The 21871-nt window shown below is 48.9% G+C and overlaps 1 protein-coding gene across 1 annotated transcript in view; it reads left to right on the top strand.

The window, feature by feature from the left end:
- Window positions 1–21871, top strand: part of LOC311146003 (alpha-(1,6)-fucosyltransferase-like) — a gene marked incomplete at its 5' end in the record, with an annotated part of 77788 nt that overhangs the window by 40235 nt on the left and 15682 nt on the right. Inside the window, 3 exons of the mRNA XM_084182435.1 lie at window positions 16289–16451; window positions 17058–17172; window positions 19462–19699. Coding sequence (XP_084038561.1) covers window positions 16289–16451; window positions 17058–17172; window positions 19462–19699 — 516 coding nt within the window. The remainder of the gene's footprint in view (window positions 1–16288; window positions 16452–17057; window positions 17173–19461; window positions 19700–21871) is intronic.

The following is a 21871-nucleotide window of genomic DNA, read 5'->3' as shown; positions in this document are numbered from 1 at the left end:
CTTTAAAACGTAATGTAAAACTGGATGTGGGTACACAGACCCACGAGTCACTGCGGTCCCTCATGATGAGTTCCGTTTTTGGGGGAACTCATTTTTTATTTATTTTTATTTTATTTCACCTTTATTTAACCAGGTAAGCCAGTTGAGAACAAGTTCTCATTTACAACTGCGACCTGGCCAAGATAAAGCAAAGCAGTGCGATAAAAACAAAACATAAAGTCAAAAATATATATACAGTGTGTGCAAATGTAGCAAGTTATGGAGGTAAGGCAATAAATAGGCCATAGTGCAAAATAATTACAATTAGTATTAACACTGGAATGATAGATGTGCAAGAGATGATGTGCAAATAGAGATACTGGGGTGCAAATGAGCAAAATAAATAACAATATGGGGACGTGGTAGTTGGGTGGGCTAATTTCAGATGGGCTGTGTACAGGTGCAGTGATCGGTAAGGTGTTTTGTCAACTGATGCTTAGTGTTAGGGAGATAAGAGTCTCCAGCTTCAGAGATTTTTTGCAGTTCGTTCCAGTCATTGGCAGCAGAGAACTGGAAGGAATGGCGGCCAAAGGAGGTGTTGGCTTTGGTGATGACCAGTGAGATATACCTGCTGGAGTGCATACTATGGATGGGTGTTGCTATGGTGACCAATGAGCTAAGATAAGGCGGGGATTTGCCTAGCAGTGATTTATAGATGGCCTGGAGCCAGTGGGTTTGGCGACGAATATGTAGTGAGGACCAGCCAACAAGAGCGTACAGGTCACAGTGGTGGGTAGTATATGGGGCTTTGGTGACAAAACGGATGGCACTGTGATAGACTACATCCAATTTGCTGAGTAGAGTGTTGGAGGCTATTTTGTAAATGACATCGCCGAAGTCAAGGATCGGTAGGATAGTCAGTTTTACGAGGGCATGTTTGGCAGCATAAGTAAAGGAGGATTTGTTGCGAAATAGGAAGCCGATTCTGGATTTAACTTTGGATTGGAGATGCTTAATGGGAGTCTGGAAGGAGAGTTTACAGTCTAACCAGACACCTAGGTATTTGTAGTTGTCCACATACTCTAGGTCAGACCCGTCGAGAGTAGTGATTCTAGTCGGGTGGACGGATGCCAGCAGCGTACGATTGAAGAGCATGCATTTAGTTTTACTTGTGTTTAAGAGCAGATGGAGGCTACGGAAGGAGTGGCATTGAAGCTCGTTTGGAGGTTTGTTAACAGTGTCCAATGAAGGGCCAGATGTATACAAAATGGTGTCGTCTGCGTAGAGGTGGATCTGAGAATCACCAGCAGCAAGAGCGACATCATTGATATACACAGAGAAAAGAGTCGGCCCAAGAATTGAACTCTGTGGCACCCCCATAGAGACTGCCATAGGTCCAGACAACAGGCCCTCCAATTTGACACATTGAACTCTATCTGAGAAGTAGTTGGTGAACCAGGCGAGGCAGTCATTTGAGAAACCAAGGCTATTTAGTCTGCCAATAAGAATGCGGTGGTTGACAGAGTCGAAAGCCTTGGCCAGGTCGATGAAGACGGCTGCACAGTACTGTCTATTATCGATCGTGGTTATAATATTGTTTAGGACCGTGAGCGTGGCTGAGGTGCACCCATGACCAGCTCGGAAACCGGATTGCATAGCGGAGAAGGTACGGTGTGATTCGAAATGGTCGGTGATCTGTTTGTTAACTTGGCTTTCAAAAACTTTCGAAAGGCAGGGCAGGATGGATATAGGTCTGTAACAGTTTGGATCTAGAGTGTCACCCCCTTTGAAGAGGGGGATGACCGCGGCAGCTTTCCAATCTCTGGGGATCTCAGACGTTACGAAAGAGAGGTTGAACAGGCTAGTAATAGGGGTTGCGACAATTTCGGCGGCTAATTTTAGAAAGAAAGGGTCCAGATTGGCTAGCCCAGATGTTTTGTAGGGGTCCAGATTTTGCAGCTCTTTCAGAACATCAGCTGTCTGAATTTGTGTGTGAAGGAGAAGCGGGGGGGGCATGGGCAACTTGCAGCAGAGGGTGCAGAGCTGGTGACCGGGGTATTGGTAGCCAGGTGGAAAGCATGGCAGGCCGTAGCAAAATGCTTGTTGAAATTCTCGATTATTATAGATTTATCAGTGGTGAGAGTGTTTCCTAGCCTCAGTGCAGTGGGCAGCTGGGAGCAGGTGCTCTTATTCTCCATGGACTTTACAGTGTCCCAAAACCTTTTGGAGTTAGTGCTACAGGATGCAAATTTCTGTTTGAAAAAGCTAGCCAATGCTTTCCTAACTGCTTGTGTATATTGGTTCCTTACTTCCCTGAAAAGTTGCATGTCGCGGGGGCTATTCGTTGCTAATGCAGTACGCCACATGATGTTTTTGTGCTGGTCAAGGGCAGTCAAGTCTGAGGAGAACCAGGGGCTATATCTGTTCTTAGTTCTGCATTTTTTGAATGGGGCATGCTTATTTAAGATTGAGAGGAAAGACCTTTTAAAGAACAACCAGACATCCTCTACCGACGGAATGAGATCGATATCCATCCAGGATACCTGGGCCAGGTCAATTAGGAAGGCCTGCTCGCTAAAGTGTTTTAGGGAGCGTTCGACAGTGATGAGGGGTGGTCGTTTGACCGCGGACCCGTTACGGACGCAGGCAATAAGGCAGTGATCACTGAGATCCTGGTTGAACACAGCAGAGGTGTATTTAGAGGGTAAGTTACTCAGGATTATATCTATAAGGGTGCCCATGTTTACGGATTTAGGGTTGTACCTGGTAGGTTCGTTGATAATTTGTGTGAGATTGAGGGCATCTAGTTTGGATTGTAGGATGGCCGGGGTGTTAAGCATATCCCAGTTTAGGTCACCAAGCAGTACGAACTCTGAGGATAGATGGGGGGCAATCAATTCACATATGGTGTCCACGGCACAGCTGGGGGCTGAGGGGCCAGACAAAATTAAACGGGCCTAATTATATAATGAATATGACTTCGGAGGACAGAAATTATTAAATATTAAAGCATTAGACCTATCACTAAAAGCTTCAGTCATACAAAAGTTATACTTAAATCCGAACTGGTTCTCTAGCAAATTAGTAAGATTGTCTCACCCAATGTTCAAGAATGGCCTTTTTCCCTTTATTCAGATTACAACCTCTCACTTTCAGTTATTTCAAAAGGAAATAATCTCCCAAATATCACTATTTCTAAAACAAGCCATAGAAAGTTGGTTGTAATTTCAATTTAATCCTCCAGAAACGACAGAACAAATAATGCAACAAATATTGTGGTTAAACTCAAATATACGAATTGATAAAAAACATATCTTTTTTTTGACAAAATGTTTATAAAAGGTATAATCTTCGTAAATGATCTCATTGGTAGGACTGGTGGAGTCATGTCGCACATGCAGCTAACAAAAACATATGGAAATGTCTGATCTACCCAAAATTACAACCAAATAATTGCAGCATTACCGTGTGTATATATGTGTATATGTGTGTGTATGTATATGTATATATATGCATATATTTGCGAGGAAAAAAAACATATGGTGGATTGGAAGTGATGCAGACAATTACATTGATGGAAGTTACAATCTATCTGCAATATTAAAGCTGATCTACCCCCTAAAAAATAAAAAAAATAAAAAATGTTAGTGTATGATCAACACACCTTTTATTCAAAGACAAGTTGACTCACCTAGCCTTCCTGGCAGCTAAAGCATGCACTGCTTGTTGGAGGTTGATTTTGTAAGACAACTCGTGCTCAATTGATATGGTGGCGAGTCCGTTGAGTCTCTCTTGACTCATAGTAGAGCGCAGGTCGTTTTTGATGAGTTTGAGCTTGGAGAATGTGCGCTCTCCACTTGCCACTGTCACCGGGAGTGTGAGAAGAACTCTCAGGGCAACAAAGGCAATGGGATACAAGGAGGCCATTTGGTGTCTGGATATATACTCCAGTGTGTCGAGTGGTTTTGCCTCACTGTCCAGTCTCCTGCTCAAGACTTTGAGCTCATTACACAGAACTTTTGCGTCGATGTTCCTGGAATCCCCGTATGTAAGGGCCCTCTCCAGTGTTGCGCAGTCCCTGGTAAGTACTGCAGTGTCCATGTCCTTGATGGTGGGGATGTTGTATAGGATGCTGAAAATACTGCTGTGCTCTTTGAGCTGTGTAAAGCGCTCGTTGACGGACTGGATAGCAAAATCAAGAATCTGATTAAAGAAATGTACTTTGAATTTCTGCTGAGGGCCAGTCACAGGCTCATCCTCTCCCTCGTAGCCAAACAGACTCCTCTTCTTCCTGGGACGGACCGTGGGCTGCACTGGGAAACATGGCTCAATACCCATCTCCTCTACCAACTCTTTTGCGCTTGCTAAAGCGCCAGCGAAAGCAGCATCGGAGCGGTAGTCTTGGAGGAATACCCTGGTTGAGTTCAGTTGAACCACTGCTAGTGAAAGGTTAAAACTCACCACATGCAAACTCTAACTGGTGATGTTCACTTCGAACAAGATGTCTTACCAAACGACCACTGCGCACATGAAGCCAAAGTTATTCATCTTGGCGGCAATGCTGTTTGCCTCCAACATTGTTTTAGCACCACAGCTGCCTGTGAGCATGGTGTCGGTGGCGATCGACAACAGGGCATCATAAATCTCCCAGAGTTGGTAACGCACGGGTTTCAAAGCCTCCACCCAGTTCTCCCATCTCGTGGCACTGAGGGGTTTCACTGTGAGTCCATCTTTTACGTGCTCTTTCAACACATCCCAGCTGTGTGTAGATCCGGATAAAAATGTATAGATCTCTTGGATGGTGTTAAAAAATTCAGCCGCCTCCAAGCAACACGATGCTGCATCAGAGAGAACCAGGTTCAGCGAGTGTGCGCTGCATGGCACAAAAAAGGCCATTGGTTTGATATCCTGCACTCTCTTTTGAACTCCGCTGTGCCTCCCCCGCACATTCGCCCCGTTGTCATACCCCTGCCCTCTCATGTCCATGATGGCGATGCCATGTTTCTGTAGTTTTGAGATGAGCAACTCGGTCATGCCTGCCCCCGTTGCATCAAGCAGTTCACTAAACTCTAGGAACTGCTCTCTCTTGCGCACTAATCCATCATCCTTGGTTGAAACTAAACGCACCACCATGGTCATCAGCTCTGTTTTGCTCGTGTCTTGTGTGCAGTCCAAAATTATATAAAAATATTTGCTGGATCTCTTGTGCCAGCATGTCAATGATTTCTTTCTGGATTCTTTTACCAAGGTACAGTGCCTTGCAAAAGTATTCATCCCTGTCACGCCCTGGCTCTGTGGACACTGTTATGTTGAGCCAGGGTGTGTAATTCTATGTTTGTATTTCTATGTTGGCCTGAGTGACTCCCAATCAGAGGCAACGAGTGTCAGCTGGTTGTCTCTGATTGGGAGCCATATTTAACTGTCTGTCTTTCACTTTGTGTTTGTGGTTTCTTGTTCGTGTTGGTTTGTGTTTAAACCATAGACGTCACGTTTTTCGTTTGTTGTTTTGATCGTGTGATCATTAAATAAATATAAATATGTTCACCTTCAACGCTGCGCATTGGTCTCTCCCTGACGATCGTGACAGAAGAAACCACCAGAACTGGACCAAGCAGCCTAGTGAGGAGCAGAGTGGGTGGACTTGGCAACAGTGGAGGCAGAGCTTCGACTGGGTCAAGCCGAATGAGGAGCTGAATGGCGGAGATTGGAAGCAGAAGAGCGAGAGTTGGGCGAGAATTATCGAGGCCTGGCCCACGGGGAAGAGAGACTCCCAGAAATTTTTTTGGGGGGGGCTCACGACGTCGGACCAGCAGGAGGCCGCGATAGAGCGGCCCAGCGGGTTGCCAGAGGAGGCCGCCAGGTTACGGGGGCCACTGGTCGAAGAGGGGATGGAAGGTGGAGAGGCACGGCGAGAGGTACTGGGGTGTGTTACCAGTCCGGTCCGGCCCGTTCCAGATCCCGGTGTAGGGCCAGTGGTGTGTGTCCCCAGTACGGTCCGGTCTGTTCCTGCTCCCCGCACCAAGTCTGTGGTGCGTTTCGTCAGCCCTGTCCGGCCCGTTCCTGCTCTCCGCACCAAGTCTGTGGTGCGCGTCGCCAGCCCAGTCCGGCCCATTCCTGCTCCCCGCACCAAGTCAGTGGTGCGCTTCGTCAGCCCGGCTCGGCCCATTCCTGCTCCCCGCACCAAGTCTGTGGTGCGTTTCGTCAGCCCGGCTCGGCCCATTCCTGCTCCCCGCACCAAGTCTGTGGTGCGTTTCGTCAGCCCTGTCCGGCCCGTTCCTGCTCTCCGCACCAAGTCTGTGGTGCGCGTCGCCAGCCCAGTCCGGCCCATTCCTGCTCCCCGCACCAAGTCTGTGGTGCGTTTCGTCAGCCCTGTCCGGCCCGCTCCTGCTCCCCACACCAAGCCAGTGGTGTGCGTCGTCAGTCCAGCACGGCCCGTGCCTGTTCCCCACACCAAGCCAGTGGTGTGCGTCGTCGGTCCGGCACGGCTCGTGCCTGTTCCACTGGTGCCTGGTCCGGCACCGGTCAGATGCGTTACGCCGGAGCTAGAGCAATCCGCTCCATCAGTGTGCAGTCCAGCTCCGGCCAGCGGGGCCAGACCGGACCAGGGGTACTTTGGGGGGTTGGAGAGGGAGTGGGGATCAGGCCCGGAGCCGGATCCGCCGCCAAGGCGGAGTGCCCACCCGGTCCCTCCCTGGTGGTATTTAGTTGGCGCGGTCGGAGTCCGCGCCTTTAGGGGGGGGTACTGTCACGCCCTGGCTCTGGGGACACTGTTATGTTGAGCCAGGGTGTGTAATTCTATGTTTGTATTTCTATGTTGGCCTGAGTGACTCCCAATCAGAGGCAACGAGTGTCAGCTGGTTGTCTCTGATTGGGAGCCATATTTAACTGTCTGTCTTTCACTTTGTGTTTGTGGTTTCTTGTTCGTGTTGGTTTGTGTTTAAACCATAGACGTCACGTTTTTCGTTTGTTGTTTTGATCGTGTGATCATTAAATAAATATAAATATGTTCACCTTCAACGCTGCGCATTGGTCTCTCCCTGACGATCGTGACAGAAGAAACCACCAGAACTGGACCAAGCAGCCTAGTGAGGAGCAGAGTGGGTGGACTTGGCAACAGTGGAGGCAGAGCTTCGACTGGGTCAAGCCGAATGAGGAGCTGAATGGCGGAGATTGGAAGCAGAAGAGCGAGAGTTGGGCGAGAATTATCGAGGCCTGGCCCACGGGGAAGAGAGACTCCCAGAAATTTTTTTGGGGGGGGCTCACGACGTCGGACCAGCAGGAGGCCGCGATAGAGCGGCCCAGCGGGTTGCCAGAGGAGGCCGCCAGGTTACGGGGGCCACTGGTCGAAGAGGGGATGGAAGGTGGAGAGGCACGGCGAGAGGTACTGGGGTGTGTTACCAGTCCGGTCCGGCCCGTTCCAGATCCCGGTGTAGGGCCAGTGGTGTGTGTCCCCAGTACGGTCCGGTCTGTTCCTGCTCCCCGCACCAAGTCTGTGGTGCGTTTCGTCAGCCCTGTCCGGCCCGTTCCTGCTCTCCGCACCAAGTCTGTGGTGCGCGTCGCCAGCCCAGTCCGGCCCATTCCTGCTCCCCGCACCAAGTCAGTGGTGCGCTTCGTCAGCCCGGCTCGGCCCATTCCTGCTCCCCGCACCAAGTCTGTGGTGCGTTTCGTCAGCCCGGCTCGGCCCATTCCTGCTCCCCGCACCAAGTCTGTGGTGCGTTTCGTCAGCCCTGTCCGGCCCGTTCCTGCTCTCCGCACCAAGTCTGTGGTGCGCGTCGCCAGCCCAGTCCGGCCCATTCCTGCTCCCCGCACCAAGTCTGTGGTGCGTTTCGTCAGCCCTGTCCGGCCCGCTCCTGCTCCCCACACCAAGCCAGTGGTGTGCGTCGTCAGTCCAGCACGGCCCGTGCCTGTTCCCCACACCAAGCCAGTGGTGTGCGTCGTCGGTCCGGCACGGCTCGTGCCTGTTCCACTGGTGCCTGGTCCGGCACCGGTCAGATGCGTTACGCCGGAGCTAGAGCAATCCGCTCCATCAGTGTGCAGTCCAGCTCCGGCCAGCGGGGCCAGACCGGACCAGGGGTACTTTGGGGGGTTGGAGAGGGAGTGGGGATCAGGCCCGGAGCCGGATCCGCCGCCAAGGCGGAGTGCCCACCCGGTCCCTCCCTGGTGGTATTTAGTTGGCGCGGTCGGAGTCCGCGCCTTTAGGGGGGGGTACTGTCACGCCCTGGCTCTGGGGACACTGTTATGTTGAGCCAGGGTGTGTAATTCTATGTTTGTATTTCTATGTTGGCCTGAGTGACTCCCAATCAGAGGCAACGAATGTCAGCTGGTTGTCTCTGATTGGGAGCCATATTTAACTGTCTGTCTTTCACTTTGTGTTTGTGGTTTCTTGTTCGTGTTGGTTTGTGTTTAAACCATAGATGTCACGTTTTTCGTTTGTTGTTTTGATCGTGTGATCATTAAATAAATATAAATATGTTCACCTTCAACGCTGCGCATTGGTCTCTCCCTGACGATCGTGACAATCCCCCTTGGCGTTTTTCCTATTTTGTTGCGTTACAGCCTGTAATTTAAATATATTTTTCGGGGGATTTCATGTAATGGTCATACACAAAATAGTCAAAATTGGTGAAGTGAAATGAAAAAGAATAACTTGTTTCAAAAAATTCTAACAAATGAATAATGGAAAAGTGGGGCGTGCATATGTATTCCCCCCTTTTGCTATGAAGCCCCTAAATAAGATCTGGTGCAACCAATTACCTTCAGAAGTCACATAATTAGTTAAATAAAGTCCACCTGTGTGCAATCTAAGTGTCACGTGATCTACACCTGTTCTGAAAGGCGCCAGAGTCTGCAACACCACTAAGCAAGGGGCACCACCAAGCAAGCGGCACCATGAATACCAAGGAGCTCTCCAAACAGGTCAAGGACAGAGTTGTGGAGAAGTACAGATCAATGTTGGGTTATAAAAAAATGTCTGAAACTTTGAACATCCCACGGAGCACCATTAAATCCATTATAAAAAAATTGAAAGAATATGGCATCACAACAAACCTGCCAAGAGAGGGCCGCCCATCAAAACTGGCAAGGAGGGCATTAATCAGAGAGGCAACAAAGAGACCAAAGATAACACTGAAGGAGCTGCAAAGCTCCACAGCGGAGATTGGAGTATCTGTCCATAGGACCACTTTAAGCCGTACACTCCACATAGCTGGGCTTTACGGAAGGGTGGCCAGAAAAAAGCCATTGCTTAAAGAAAAAAATAAGCAAACACATTTGGTGTTCACCAAAAGGCATGTGGGAGACTCCCCAAACAAATGGAAGAAGGTACTCTGGTCAGATGAGACTAAAATTGAGCTTTTTGGCCATCAAGGAAAACGCTATGTCTGGCGCAAACCCAACACCTCTCATCATCCGAGAACACCATCCCCACAGTGAAGCATGGTGGTGGCAGCATCATGCTGTGGGGATGTTTTTCATCAGCAGGGACTGGGAAACTGGTCAGATTTGAAGGAATAATGGATGGCGCTAAATACAGGGAAATTATTTCAGTGTTCCAGAGATTTGAGACTAGGACAGAGGTTCACGTTCCAGCAGGACAATGACCCTAAGCATACTGCTAAAGCAACACTTGAGTGGTTTAAGGGGAAACTTTTAAATGTCTTGGAATGGCGTTCTTAAAGCCCAGACCTCAATCCAATTGAGAATCTGTGGTATGACTTAAAGATTACTGTACACCAGCGGAACCCATTCAACTTGAAGGAGCTGGAGCAGTTTTGCCTTGAAGAATGGGCAAAAATCCCAGTGGCTAGATGTGCCAAGTTTATAGAGACATACCCCAAGAGACTTGCAGCTGTAATTGCTACAAAAGGTGGCTCTACAAAGTATTGACTTTGGGGGGGTGAATAGTTATGCACACTCAAGTTTTCTGTTTTTTTGTCTTATTTCTTGTTTGTTTCACCCCAAAAAATATTTTGGATCTTCAAAGTGGTAGGCATGTTGTGTAAATCAAATGATAGAAACCCCCAAAAAATCAATTTTAATTCCAGGTTGTAAGGCAACAAAATAGGAAAAATGCCAAGGGGGGTGAATACTTTCGCAAGCCACTGTAGTGTATGTGTTTCTTTGGACTGTACTCTCCTTACATACTCCTTCATGATTCCATCAAAGATACCCAGCATTTCCATAAACGCAATGTTCTGGGTGGCCATTACGCGTATCAGGGCTATGAGACTCTGCAGCACCTGCTGCCAGTGGAGAGTCTCTCTGTCAATAGCCCGTTGGGCTTGGGCATCGATAGTTTGCTTGGACACTAGCCTGATCTCCAGCTCCTTCCACCTTTGGAAACTACAGTGGGGGAAAAAAGTATTTAGTCAGCCACCAATTGTGCAAGTTCTCCCACTTAAAAAGATGAGAGAGGCCTGTAATTTTCATCATAGGTACACGTCAACTATGACAGACAAAATGAGAAAAAAAATCCAGAAAATCACATTGTAGGATTTTTAATGAATTTATTTGCAAATTATGGTGGAAAATAAGTATTTGGTCAATAACAAAAGTTTCTCAATACTTTGTTACATACCCTTTGTTGGCAATGACACAGGTCAAATGTTTTCTGTAAGTCTTCACAAGGTTTTCACACACTGTTGCTGGTATTTTGGCCCATTCCTCCATGCAGATCTCCTCTAGAGCAGTGATGTTTTGGGGCTTTCGCTGGGCAACACGGACTTTCAACTCCCTCCAAAGATTTTCTATGGGGTTGAGATCTGGAGACTGGCTAGGCCACTCCAGGACCTTGAAATGCTTCTTACGAAGCCACTCCTTCGTTGCCCGGGCGGTGTGTTTGGGATCATTGTCATGCTGAAATGGTGGAACAAGCTCCCTCACGACGCCAGGACAGCGGAGTCACTCACCACCTTCCGGAGACATTTGAAACCCCACCTCTTTAAGGAATACCTGGGATAGGATAAAGTAATCCTTCTACCCCCCCCCCCCCCCCCCAAAAAAAAAAAAAAAAATAAATAAATGAATGCACCAACTTGTAAGTCGCTCTGGATAAGAGCGTCTGCTAAATGACGTAAATGTAAATGTAAATGAAAGACCCAGCCACGTTTCATCTTCAATGCCCTTGCTGATGGAAGGAGGTTTTCACTCAAAATCTCACGATACATGGCCCCATTCATTCTTTCCTTTACACGGATCAGTCGTCCTGGTCCCTTTGCAGATAAACAGCCCCAAAGCATGATGTTTCCACCCCCATGCTTCACAGTAGGTATGGTGTTCTTTGGATGCAACTCAGCATTCTTTGAGTTTTTACCAAAAAGTTCTATTTTGGTTTCATCTGACCATATGACATTATCCCAATCCTCTTCTGGATCATCCAAATGCACTCTAGCAAACTTCAGACGGGCCTGGACATGTACTGGCTTAAGCAGGGGGACACGTCTGGCACTGCAGGATTTCAGTCCCTGGCGGCGTAGTGTGTTACTGATGGTAGGCTTTGTTACTTTGGTCCCAGATCTCTGCAGGTCATTCACTAGGTCCCCCCGTGTGGTTCTGGGATTTTTGCTTACCGTTCTTGTGATCATTTTGACCCCACGGGGTGAGATCTTGCGTGGAGCCCCAGATCGAGGGAGATTATCAGTTGTCTTGTATGTCTTCCATTTCCTAATAATTGCTCCCACAGATGATTTCTTCAAACCAAGCTGCTTACCTATTGCAGATTCAGTCTTCCCAGCCTGGTGCAGGTCTACAATTTTGTTTGACAGCTCTTTGGTCTTGGCCATAGTGGAGTTTGGAGTGTGACTGTTTGAGGTTGTGGACAGGTGTCTTTTATACTGATAACAAGTTCAAACAGGTGCCATTAATACAGGTAACGAGTGGAGGACAGAGGAGCCTCTTAAAGAAGAAGTTACAGGTCTGTGAGAGCCAGAAATCTTGCTTGTTTGTAGGTGACCAAATACTTATTTTCCACCATAATTTGCAAATAAATTCATTAAAAATCCTACAATGTGATTTTCTGGAGAAAAAAAATCTCAATTTGTCTGTCATAGTTGACGTGTACCTATGATGAAAATTACAGGCCTCTCTCATCTTTTTAAGTGGGAGAACTTGCACAATTGGTGGCTGACTAAATACTTTTTTTCCCCACTGTATCTAGGTGGTCATGCGACTTCTCATGCAAGCTGAGTGTCACGCCCTGACTCATGGGACTCGTATATGTTGAGTCAGGGTGTGTATATTCTGTGTTGTGTTATTCTATGGTTGTCATTCTAGTATGTATAGTTCTATGTTGGCCGGTGTGGTTCCCAATCAGAGGCAGCTGTCGCTCGTTGTCTCTGATTGGGGATCATACTTAGGCAGCCTATTGGCACTGTTGAGTTGTGGGATCTTGTTCCGTGTAAGGTATGTTGTGTGTTCTACCTTGGACTTCACGTTTCGTTGTTTTGTCGTGGTGTTTATAAGTTAATAAACATGTACGTATATCACGCTGTGCCTTGGTCTGACCCGTCATTGAACGAACTTGACAGAAGATCCCACCAAACGAGGACCAAGCAGCGTGCCTAGGCGGAGCGAATAGCCATGTCACAGGTGGGCAATTTGTGGTCATGGGAAGAGATATTTGCGGGGAGAGGACCATGGGCTAAGGTAGATGCCCAGGCAGGAGAGGTGCAACGGCAACACGGAGGAGTCGGTCGAGGAGGAAGCCCGAGAAGCAGCCCCAATAAATTTTTTGGGAGGGGCACACAGGGTGGTTGGCGGAGCCTAGTGTCAGAGCAGAGCCAACTCCCCGTACTCACGCGAGGAAGCATATGACTGGGCAGGCTCCGTGTTATGCGGAGCTACGTACTGTGTCACGTACGTCCTGTACGTCCTGTGCTTGCACCACGCACATGCCGTGTGAAGATGGCATCCAGCCAGGACGGGGTGTGCCGGCTCAACGCTCCTGGTCTCCAGTACGCCTCCTCTGTCCCGCATATCCTGCGCCAGTTCTACGAACTGTATCGCCAGTGCGCGTGCACAGCCCAGTGCGTCCTGTGCTGATGCCTCACACATACTGTGCAGAAGTAGGCATTCAGCCAGGACGGGTTGTGCCAGCTCTCCGCTCCAGACCTCCAGTCCGCCTCCACAGTCCGGCCCGGCCTGTTCCTGCTCCACGCACCAAGCCAGTGGTGCGCGTCGCCAGCCCAGCCCGGCCTGTTCCTGCTCCTCGCACCAAGCCAGTGGTGCGCGTCGCCAGCCCGGCCCGGCCTGTTCCTGCTCCTCGCACCAAGCCAGTGGGGCATGTTCCCAGTCCGGCCCGGCCTGTTCCTGCTCCTCGCACCAAGCCAGTGGTGTGTGTTCCCAGTCCGCCCCGGCCTGTTCCTGCTCCTCGCACCAAGCCAGGGGTGCGCGTTCCCAGTCCGGCCCGGCCTGTTCCTGCTCCTCGCACCAAGCCAGGGGTGTGCGTCGCCAGTCCGGTCCGGCCTGTTCCTGCTCCTCGCACCAGGCCAGTGGTGCGCGTCGCCAGTCCGGCCCGGCCTGTTCCTGCGCCTCGCACCAAGACAGTGGTGCGTGTTCCTAGTCCGGTCCGGCCCGTTCCTGCTCCTTCCCAGTCCGGTCCGGCCCGTGCCTGCTCCTCGCACCAGACCAGTGGTGCGTGTGTCCAGTCCGGCACGGCCCGTGCCTGTTCCACCGGTGCCTGGTCCGGCACCGGTCAGCGGCTCCACTCCGGAGCCAGAGCAGTCCACTCCACCGGTGCCTGAACCAGTTCCGGTCAGCTGCTCTAGTCCGGAGCCTGAGCAGTCCGCTCCACCGGTGCCTGCTGCAGCTCCGGTCAGCTGCTCCACTCCGGAGCCGGAGCAGTCCGCTCCACCGGGGTCCAGTCCAGCTCCGGTCAGCGGCTCCAGTCCGGAGCCTGACTAGTCCGCTCCACCGGTGCCTGGTCCAGCTCCGGTCAGCGGCTCCAGTCCAGACCATGACGTCAGCCCCTCTCCAGGTTCGGGGTCTCACACACCAGGGTCCAGACAGTGCCTGGAGTATCGTGGGAGGAAGGAGAGGGGAAGCAGCGCGCCGAGTTCCAGACCAGACCAGGGGCGCAACAGGGAGGCGGAGAGAAAGAGGTCGTCTCGCCCGGAGCCGGATCCGCCTCCGAGGCGGTATGCCCACCCGGCCCCTACCCTGTTAAGTGAAGGTTGTGCGGTCGGAGTCCGCACCTTTGGGGGGGGGGGGTACTGTCACGCTCTGACTCAGGGCATCGTATATGTTGTCAGGGTGTGTATATTATGTGTTGTGTTATTCTATGGTTGTCATTCTAGTATGTATAGTTCTATGTTGGCCGGTGTGGTTCCCAATCAGAGGCAGCTGTCGCTCGTTGTCTCTGATTGGGGATCATACTTAGGCAGCCTATTGGCATTGTTGAGTTGTGGGATCTTGTTCCGTGTAAGGTATGTTGTGTGTACTACCTTGGACTTCACGTTTCGTTGTTTTGTCGTGGTGTTTATAAGTTAATAAACATGTACGTATATCACGCTGCGCCTTGGTCTGACCCGTCATTGAACGAACGTGACACTGAGGAGGTGGCACAGATTCTTCCAGTCCCTGGTTCCATGCCTGACCAGCGCAGATTTGCACTCGTGTGAAAAAAGTTTGCAGCTAAAACAGAAGGCTGCATCGTTTTGCTTGGAATAGACAAGCCATGGTCTCTCCACTCTCTCCCCGTTCGCCATCCTTCTATTGTAGTGGGTAACCGAAAACTTTCATGCTCCTCATCTCTTGGGAAATTCCCCTCTTTATCCTGATGTGGCCCAGCCTGCACTAACATATAAGTAAAGATCCATTCATATATTTTGGCCACTCACTGGGATCTTTTATGTTTTTTGTCTGGGAGTTGGATATAGCAGCAGCACCACTACTGTCATCGGGGACGGGGAGTGACGAATCTGAATCCGGGTCCAAGATAGTAGGGTCTTCTCCGGCATTGCTTGTAGGTGTGGCTAATCCTGATGCAACCACCTGTTCTTGTCCAGCCAGAGAGCTGTCATCATCAGTGGAAATGCATGGCTCGGACTCCTCCAGTTTGCCCTCTTCGCTGCTAGAATCAGAGAACGGGGGCTCGTTGTTCTCAGCGAATGAATGGCCTGTCCTCTGAGGCTTGTCATTCTCCACACAGGCTGATGGACATTGCTGCACGCTGATAAATGTCAGCAGCGGATTTCTTTGGTTTAGAGACTGTCCTCTTTTCTCATTCGTTTTTTAAATTTTTAATATTCGCTTCCTGATAGATTTTGTCTCATAGACATGGTAGCAAATTGTTTCAAATCTCCATAGCTTACTTTTAGCTAAAATTATGTCCACTAGTAGCAGCTAGCTAACATTAACAGGCTAGGTTAGGCTACTGCCTTAATCACTAATCGTCTTCGTCATACACAAACATAAAAAACTAAACAATAATTTCATTGGCAGATTCATTTTTATTAATGTTTCACAATTGGATAATCCCATAGAAACACACACATCACCATAGCTACCAAGGATAGTGGGAGTGAACTTCGGGAGAATGGGGTGAGGGCGGGAACTGCAGCAACGCAATGAGATGGTGGCTGGGGTGCCGTCGGCGGTGTAGCAGCCGATCAGGGGCGCCGGAGGGCGGCAGCCAATTGTCAAAATGCCGCCCCAAATGCAAGTGCCGCCATAGGCGGTTGCCTAATCTTGCCTAATGAGAGGGCCGGCCCTGCCTCCACCCTATGGTAAAATGTGTAGAATTGCAGGAAATGTGTTATACAATTGCTAAATCTTCTCTCCACCCCATGGCAAAATGTGTAGAATTACAGGAAATGAACTTTAAAACTTAAAAACTACAATGTTTTGCTGGCAGGGGAGGGGGAGGGTATGGATGTGGGTACGCAGCCACACGAGCTACTGCAGCCCCTCATGATGAGTTCGTTTTCACCCCCATCAAAGTTGCCCATCTCTGCTTTAGGGTGAGAGTAAGTTAACCCTGGATCTGTCTCTAAGAGCAATTTGTATTGTCCATCGAAATGGATATTTTTTTTTTGCTGTAGTCTGCAGGTTAGGGGTTAAGTGCCTTTCTCAAGGGATCAGTTGACTGTGTGATGTGATGTCCTGTGTTCTTAGCTGATCCAGGATCTGTGTCTAAGGGCAACCGGTATCTGGTGCTAGAGAAAATCTCAGCTGACTATGTGTGTCTGTAATCGTATATGTGTGTTCTCCCAAAATGCATTTGATTTCATGATAAATATGTTTGAAACAACCTTCCGTTGTCCTCCCTTTTTCCCTTCCTGTGTGTGATATTTTTTTTTTTTCTTATTTCCAGGGCCAGGTAGGAACCAGGAAGAGCTGCGGAGGAAGATAGAGAACGGGGTGAAGGAGATCTGGTACTTTGTCCGCAGTGAGGTCAAGAAGCTGGGTCACATGGAGCAGGGGGACCTGCAGAAACACATCGACACACTGCTGCAGGAGCTGGGACACCAGCAGAGGTAACACACACACACTCTCGTCTCACGCTCTCACGCATACAGACACACACACACACACAGACACAAACACAGACACACACACACACACTTTGCTACAGGACCTGGGGCACCAGCAGAGGTCACGCACACACACAGTCTCGTCTCACGCTCTCACGCGCACACACACACACACACACACACAGACACTCACACACAGACACAAACACAGACACACACACACACACACACTTTGCTACAGGACCTGGGGCACCAGCAGAGGTCACGCGCACACACACTCTCGTCTCACGCTCTCACGCACACACACACGCACAAAGACACACACATATTTCTCCTATAAGGAGCATAGGCCGTTGACGAATGTCCTCCATCTCACTCGGTTTGGGGCAAGTTTTTCTAGGTCGCATCAGTTGTTGCCGCTCAAAAATGGAAAGTGTCCTCTCGTCTATCACACACGGAGACACACGTTTACACCAGAACACACATGGATAACGTGTTACATAATACACCATGGGAGCCTTGCAACGTTATGACCCAGCTGTGATCTCTAACCTCTAACCCTGTGTTAATGTGTGTGTGTGTGTGTGTGTGTGCGCGTGTTGACCCCAGGTCCATCATGACTGACCTGCACTACCTGAGCCAGGCTGATGGAGCAGGAGACTGGAGAGAGAAGGAGGCCAAGGACCTGTCTGACCTGGTACAGAACAGGATCACATACCTCCAGGTACAGTAATGTCCACAACACAGCTCAACACCTAGTACACATATGGACACCCACAGTAGAGCAGGATGGCCTTTTACCACACACCAGGGACTGGTTAGAATCCACATAGGGATATTCCACACATCACTTTAGTTGATCGATTAAACAATCAATCAAAATCTGTACAGCTTTTATTATAGCAATTTCTGTCACAGTAATGATGGTCTGTACTGTGTGTGTGGGCTGAGCAGGTCTGTATGGAGAGGCAGGTAGAGTTACCCTCTGTCAGGGGTACACACACCCCTCTGACGGTAACACACCCCCCCCCCCCGTCAGTGTACTGTATAACAGGATTAAAACAGCTAAGGATGTGATTGTCTACCTTCTCCGCTGTTAGTTGGGCTTATATCTGCAGATTCAGCAAGATGCTTCTCTCCCTCCTCCTGACACGCTTGTAATGATGTTGTTGGTGCCAGGCCTCACGACAAAGTCATACCTGCTGTATTGTCACGCCCTGGCTCTGGGGACTCTAGTATGTTGAGCCAGGGTGTGAGTTTTCATTTGTGTTTGTTCTAGTATTGTGTTTCTATGTTGGCCAGTGTGGTTCTCAATCAGAGGCAACGTGAATCAGCTGTTGCTTGTTGTCTCTGATTGGGAACCATACTTAAGCAGCCAGTTTTCCCACAGTGTTTGTGGGATCTTGTTCCTGTATAGGTTTGTGTTTTGCACCTTTGGACGTCACGTTATTGTTGGTTGTTTTTGTTCCTGTAATCATTATTTAATAAATATGTTCACCTTCCACGCTGCGCCTTGGTCCTCTGTACCCGACGATCGTGACATGTATGTCTCGTAAAGAAGTAGAGCTAGCTAGGTTAAGCAACTTTGTTCTGTTTGTGAGAGTGACAAGAATCCAAACTGTGTCCGTTTACTAATATATTATAGAAAAATGGGCATTCATGTGTGCATGGGTGTTTGTGCGAATGCATATGAACAAATATTGTCACATACACCAGATAGGTGCAGTGAAATGTGTTGTTTTACAGGGTCAGCCATAGTAGCTCGACGCCTCTAGAACAAATGAAGGTTAAGTGCCTTTGCTCAAGGGTACTTCGGCATATCTTTCACCTTGTCTGCTCGGGTATTCGAACCAGCGACCTTTCGGTTACTGGCCCAACGTATGTGTGTATAGGCTAGTTAATCATAAGGAATGGTGAGAGCAAGGTAGAGGTTGTTAATTAGTAATATTGAATCCCTGTGTGCTATTAACGTTAGCTAGCTAGTGATTAACTTGATGAATTGTGTCGGTCGACTCAGTGTGTGTGTGTGCGCTAGTCTGATAAAATAGTGGCTAATGGAAAATAGTGGCTGATGTGATGGAGGAGCAGTAGTATTGCCTGTCTCTCTGGCCCTGCCTCATTTTTCCATCACCAGTCACACAGTCAATGGAGGGAGGCTAACCGCTTATACGCTCTATACACACACACACACACACACACACACACATAATTACACACACACACATTCACATGCATGTACACACACTCTACACTATCTCTCTCTCTCGCTCTCTCTCTATCTCTCTCTCCATGCTCGCCAGTCCCCACCATACATCTCCCGTCAACTGCCATTGACTGACGGTTGACATTCCCATAATCTACCCCCTCCAGTCACACACACACACACACACACACACACACACACACACACACACACACACACACACACACACAAGCTCCTACAGTCTCAGAGCTGTAATCATAGATCTTTGTTAACATGTTCTCAACCTGATTATCAGGATCAGGATAAACGTTAACAAAGGGAATGGTCACGGTAATGGATGTTGTAGCTCAGTTGGTAGAGCATGGCGCTTGCAACGCCAGGGTTGTGGGTTTGATTCCCACGTGGGGCCAGTATGAAAATGTATGCACTCACTAACTGTATGTCGCTCTGGATAAGAGGGTCTGCTAAATGACTAAAATGTCAATGTCTTCAGACCCTCCCTGACTCCCCTCCAGCAGAGCAGAGCATACAGACTGCTTTGAAGCATGAAGTAGTACGCCAGTCAAAGCCTTCTGGGCCCAGTAGTGCGTGTCTGTCTCTGTATTTCTAGTACAGAAAGGATAGTGTGTCTGTATTTTGATAAGGTGAAGAGAAGGTCAACTGAAGAACCTGCACACTGAAATACACTTTTGGCTCTCAAATGTGTGTCAATGCCTCGACTCTTCACTGTAACATTTACTAACAAGGCACCTCAGGTCTCCCTGTGTTTTAACAACAATCCTCTCCCTTTTCCTCCCCTCTCCCTTCCAGAACCCCCAGGACTGCTCCAAGGCCAGGAAGCTGGTGTGTAACATCAACAAGGGCTGTGGCTACGGCTGCCAGCTGCACCATGTGGTCTACTGCTTCATGATCGCCTACGGCACCCAGCGCACCCTTATCCTGGAGTCCCAGAACTGGCGCTATGCCACGGGAGGCTGGGAGACCGTCTTCCTCCCAGTCAGTCAGACTTGCACTGACCGCACCGGGGTCACCACCGGACACTGGTCAGGTGAGTTGACCATGATGTGATTCTGACCTCTGATAATGGGGCCATGTCCATGGCAACAGGCCACACGCAGACTGAACACATTCTGCCCTCTGTCCTCAGTTGGGTTTGTGTCCATAGCTACAGACCTCACACAGTGTGTAGGATACCATAGAAACAGAATGACATTATACATCTATGCATGGTACATGGAGAATGGTGATGAGTAGTGTGGAGCTTTGAGTCTGCCCCTACTCTGTTTTAGTCTTTCTTCTTCTCATATCAGAAGGGGCTACTACAGGTCTTGGAATATGATGAAAAACAGAATACAATGAAAAACAGCCTGAGAGAGAGAGAGAGTGAGAGAGCCTGCCTCCCAACTGTAGAGATGTTATTTTTTTTAACACAAAGCTTCCAAGTGTTGTGCCTGAGGGAGAGAATGCCTTCCAAACATGAAAGAACTGACCTCAAAAACAACACAATTGTACCCTTCTATCTTTGTTCAGAGGGCTCGTCTTCCTGTCCCAGGGACACTGCTGAAGTAGGTCCTCCAGTCGAGAGGAGGTGAGGAGAAAAGACAGACACTCGAAAAACAAAGTGTGGAAGACAGGAAAGACGAGGGAGAGCGAGAGGGAGGGAAGGAGAGAGCGTCAGAGACTGAAGGAGAGAACAGAGAAGGGAAGATAGAAGAGACTAGGAGAGGAGAGAAAGGAGGAGAAGGAGAGACTGGAGGAGAGAACAGAGAAGGGAAGATAGAAGAGACTAGGAGAGGAGAGAAAGGAGGAGAAGGAGAGACTGGAGGAGTAAAGGGAGGTGGCGAGAAGAGGAGGGAGAGAGAAGATGAGAGGCAAGAGGAAACGAGAGACTGACTGGAGGGAGAGAAGGAGAGAGAAGGAGCGAAGAAAGGAGAACATCATAGAATTACAATATATGACGCACAGACATTTACATTGCTAGCGTACTGAGATAAATACAAAATTGGTGCATTATGTAGGAAACCGGGTGCCATTTGGAACGCAACCATAGGGACTCTAGCCTTGAGCCTTGAGCTGTGACTGGGCTGTGTAGAACAGAAGAGTGACTGTCACCGACCCAGTGTGATTTTATTACCATTGTTAAAGCACTATGTAGTTTACGACATTGGTAAATGATTGGCTGTCTGAGACATTGATGGGCCCTTGTCAGGTCTGAGGCAGAGGGGAACAGAAGGACAGAGACAGACATCACTACCGTGGTGGATGGATTATATCCCTATCCCACACTCAAACACTCTCAGCATGAATTACAACAAACACACACCCTCTAACCCCCCTCCCTCCCCCCTTCATTTCTTCAAGATGTAATTTAGATTTTAGGTCTTTCCTAATTAGCCTGAGAAGGGAGAAACCAGGGGTAGAAAGGGGGAGAGAAAGGGCAGAGTGAGAGAGAGAGAAATAAAGGATCTCTCTACCCTTTCTTCACTTTCTCTCTTCCTTTCCTCCATGGGAATGTCCCATTGTGATAAGTAATTCATTCATATTTTATTGACTTGATAACTGATCATTTAAACTGTACTTGAGGCATGTGACACTAATTATTACTCTCAACAGCACTCCTATACTCACAGAGGACGGGTGAAGGACTACAATAGCACTTAATAGCACAATAGCAACTAACCACTCACAGGCCACGAAATACCTTTGTCTTGTGTTTTTAATAATAAGAACTGTACGACAGGGTGTCCTGGGGGGATAGAGAGAGAGAGAGAGAGAGAGAGAGAGAGAGAGAGAGAGAGAGAGAGAGAGAGAGAGAGAGAGAGAGAGAGAGAGAGAGAGAGAGAGAGAGAGAGAGAGAGAGAGAGAGAGAGAGAGAGAGAGAGAGAGAGAGAGAGAGAGAGAGAGAGAGAGAGAGAGAGAGAGAGAGAGAGAGAGAGAGAGAGAGAGAGAGAGAGAGAGAGAGAGAGAGAGAGAGAGAGAGAGAGAGAGAGAGAGAGAGAGAGAGAGAGAGAGAGAGAGAGAGAGAGAGAGAGAGACTTCTCCCTGTGTTCCACTGTTCAGACAGCTCATGATGCTCAGTGCATCTTTACTGCTACATGCATCAAACCCCCGTGCTGGAGGCTAGTGAGCTGATCATTTATATATTGCTGTGTCTGTATGTCAAAAGCACTCTGTTATTACCTTCCATCTCTCTCTCTTCCTCTCTGACACTGTCTCTCTC

The sequence above is a fragment of the Coregonus lavaretus genome, assembly GCF_964263955.1.
Source record: "Coregonus lavaretus genome assembly, chromosome: 18".
In the NCBI taxonomy this organism is placed as follows: Eukaryota; Metazoa; Chordata; class Actinopteri; order Salmoniformes; family Salmonidae; genus Coregonus; species Coregonus lavaretus.
This window is presented reverse-complemented; position numbering and strand designations above follow the sequence as displayed.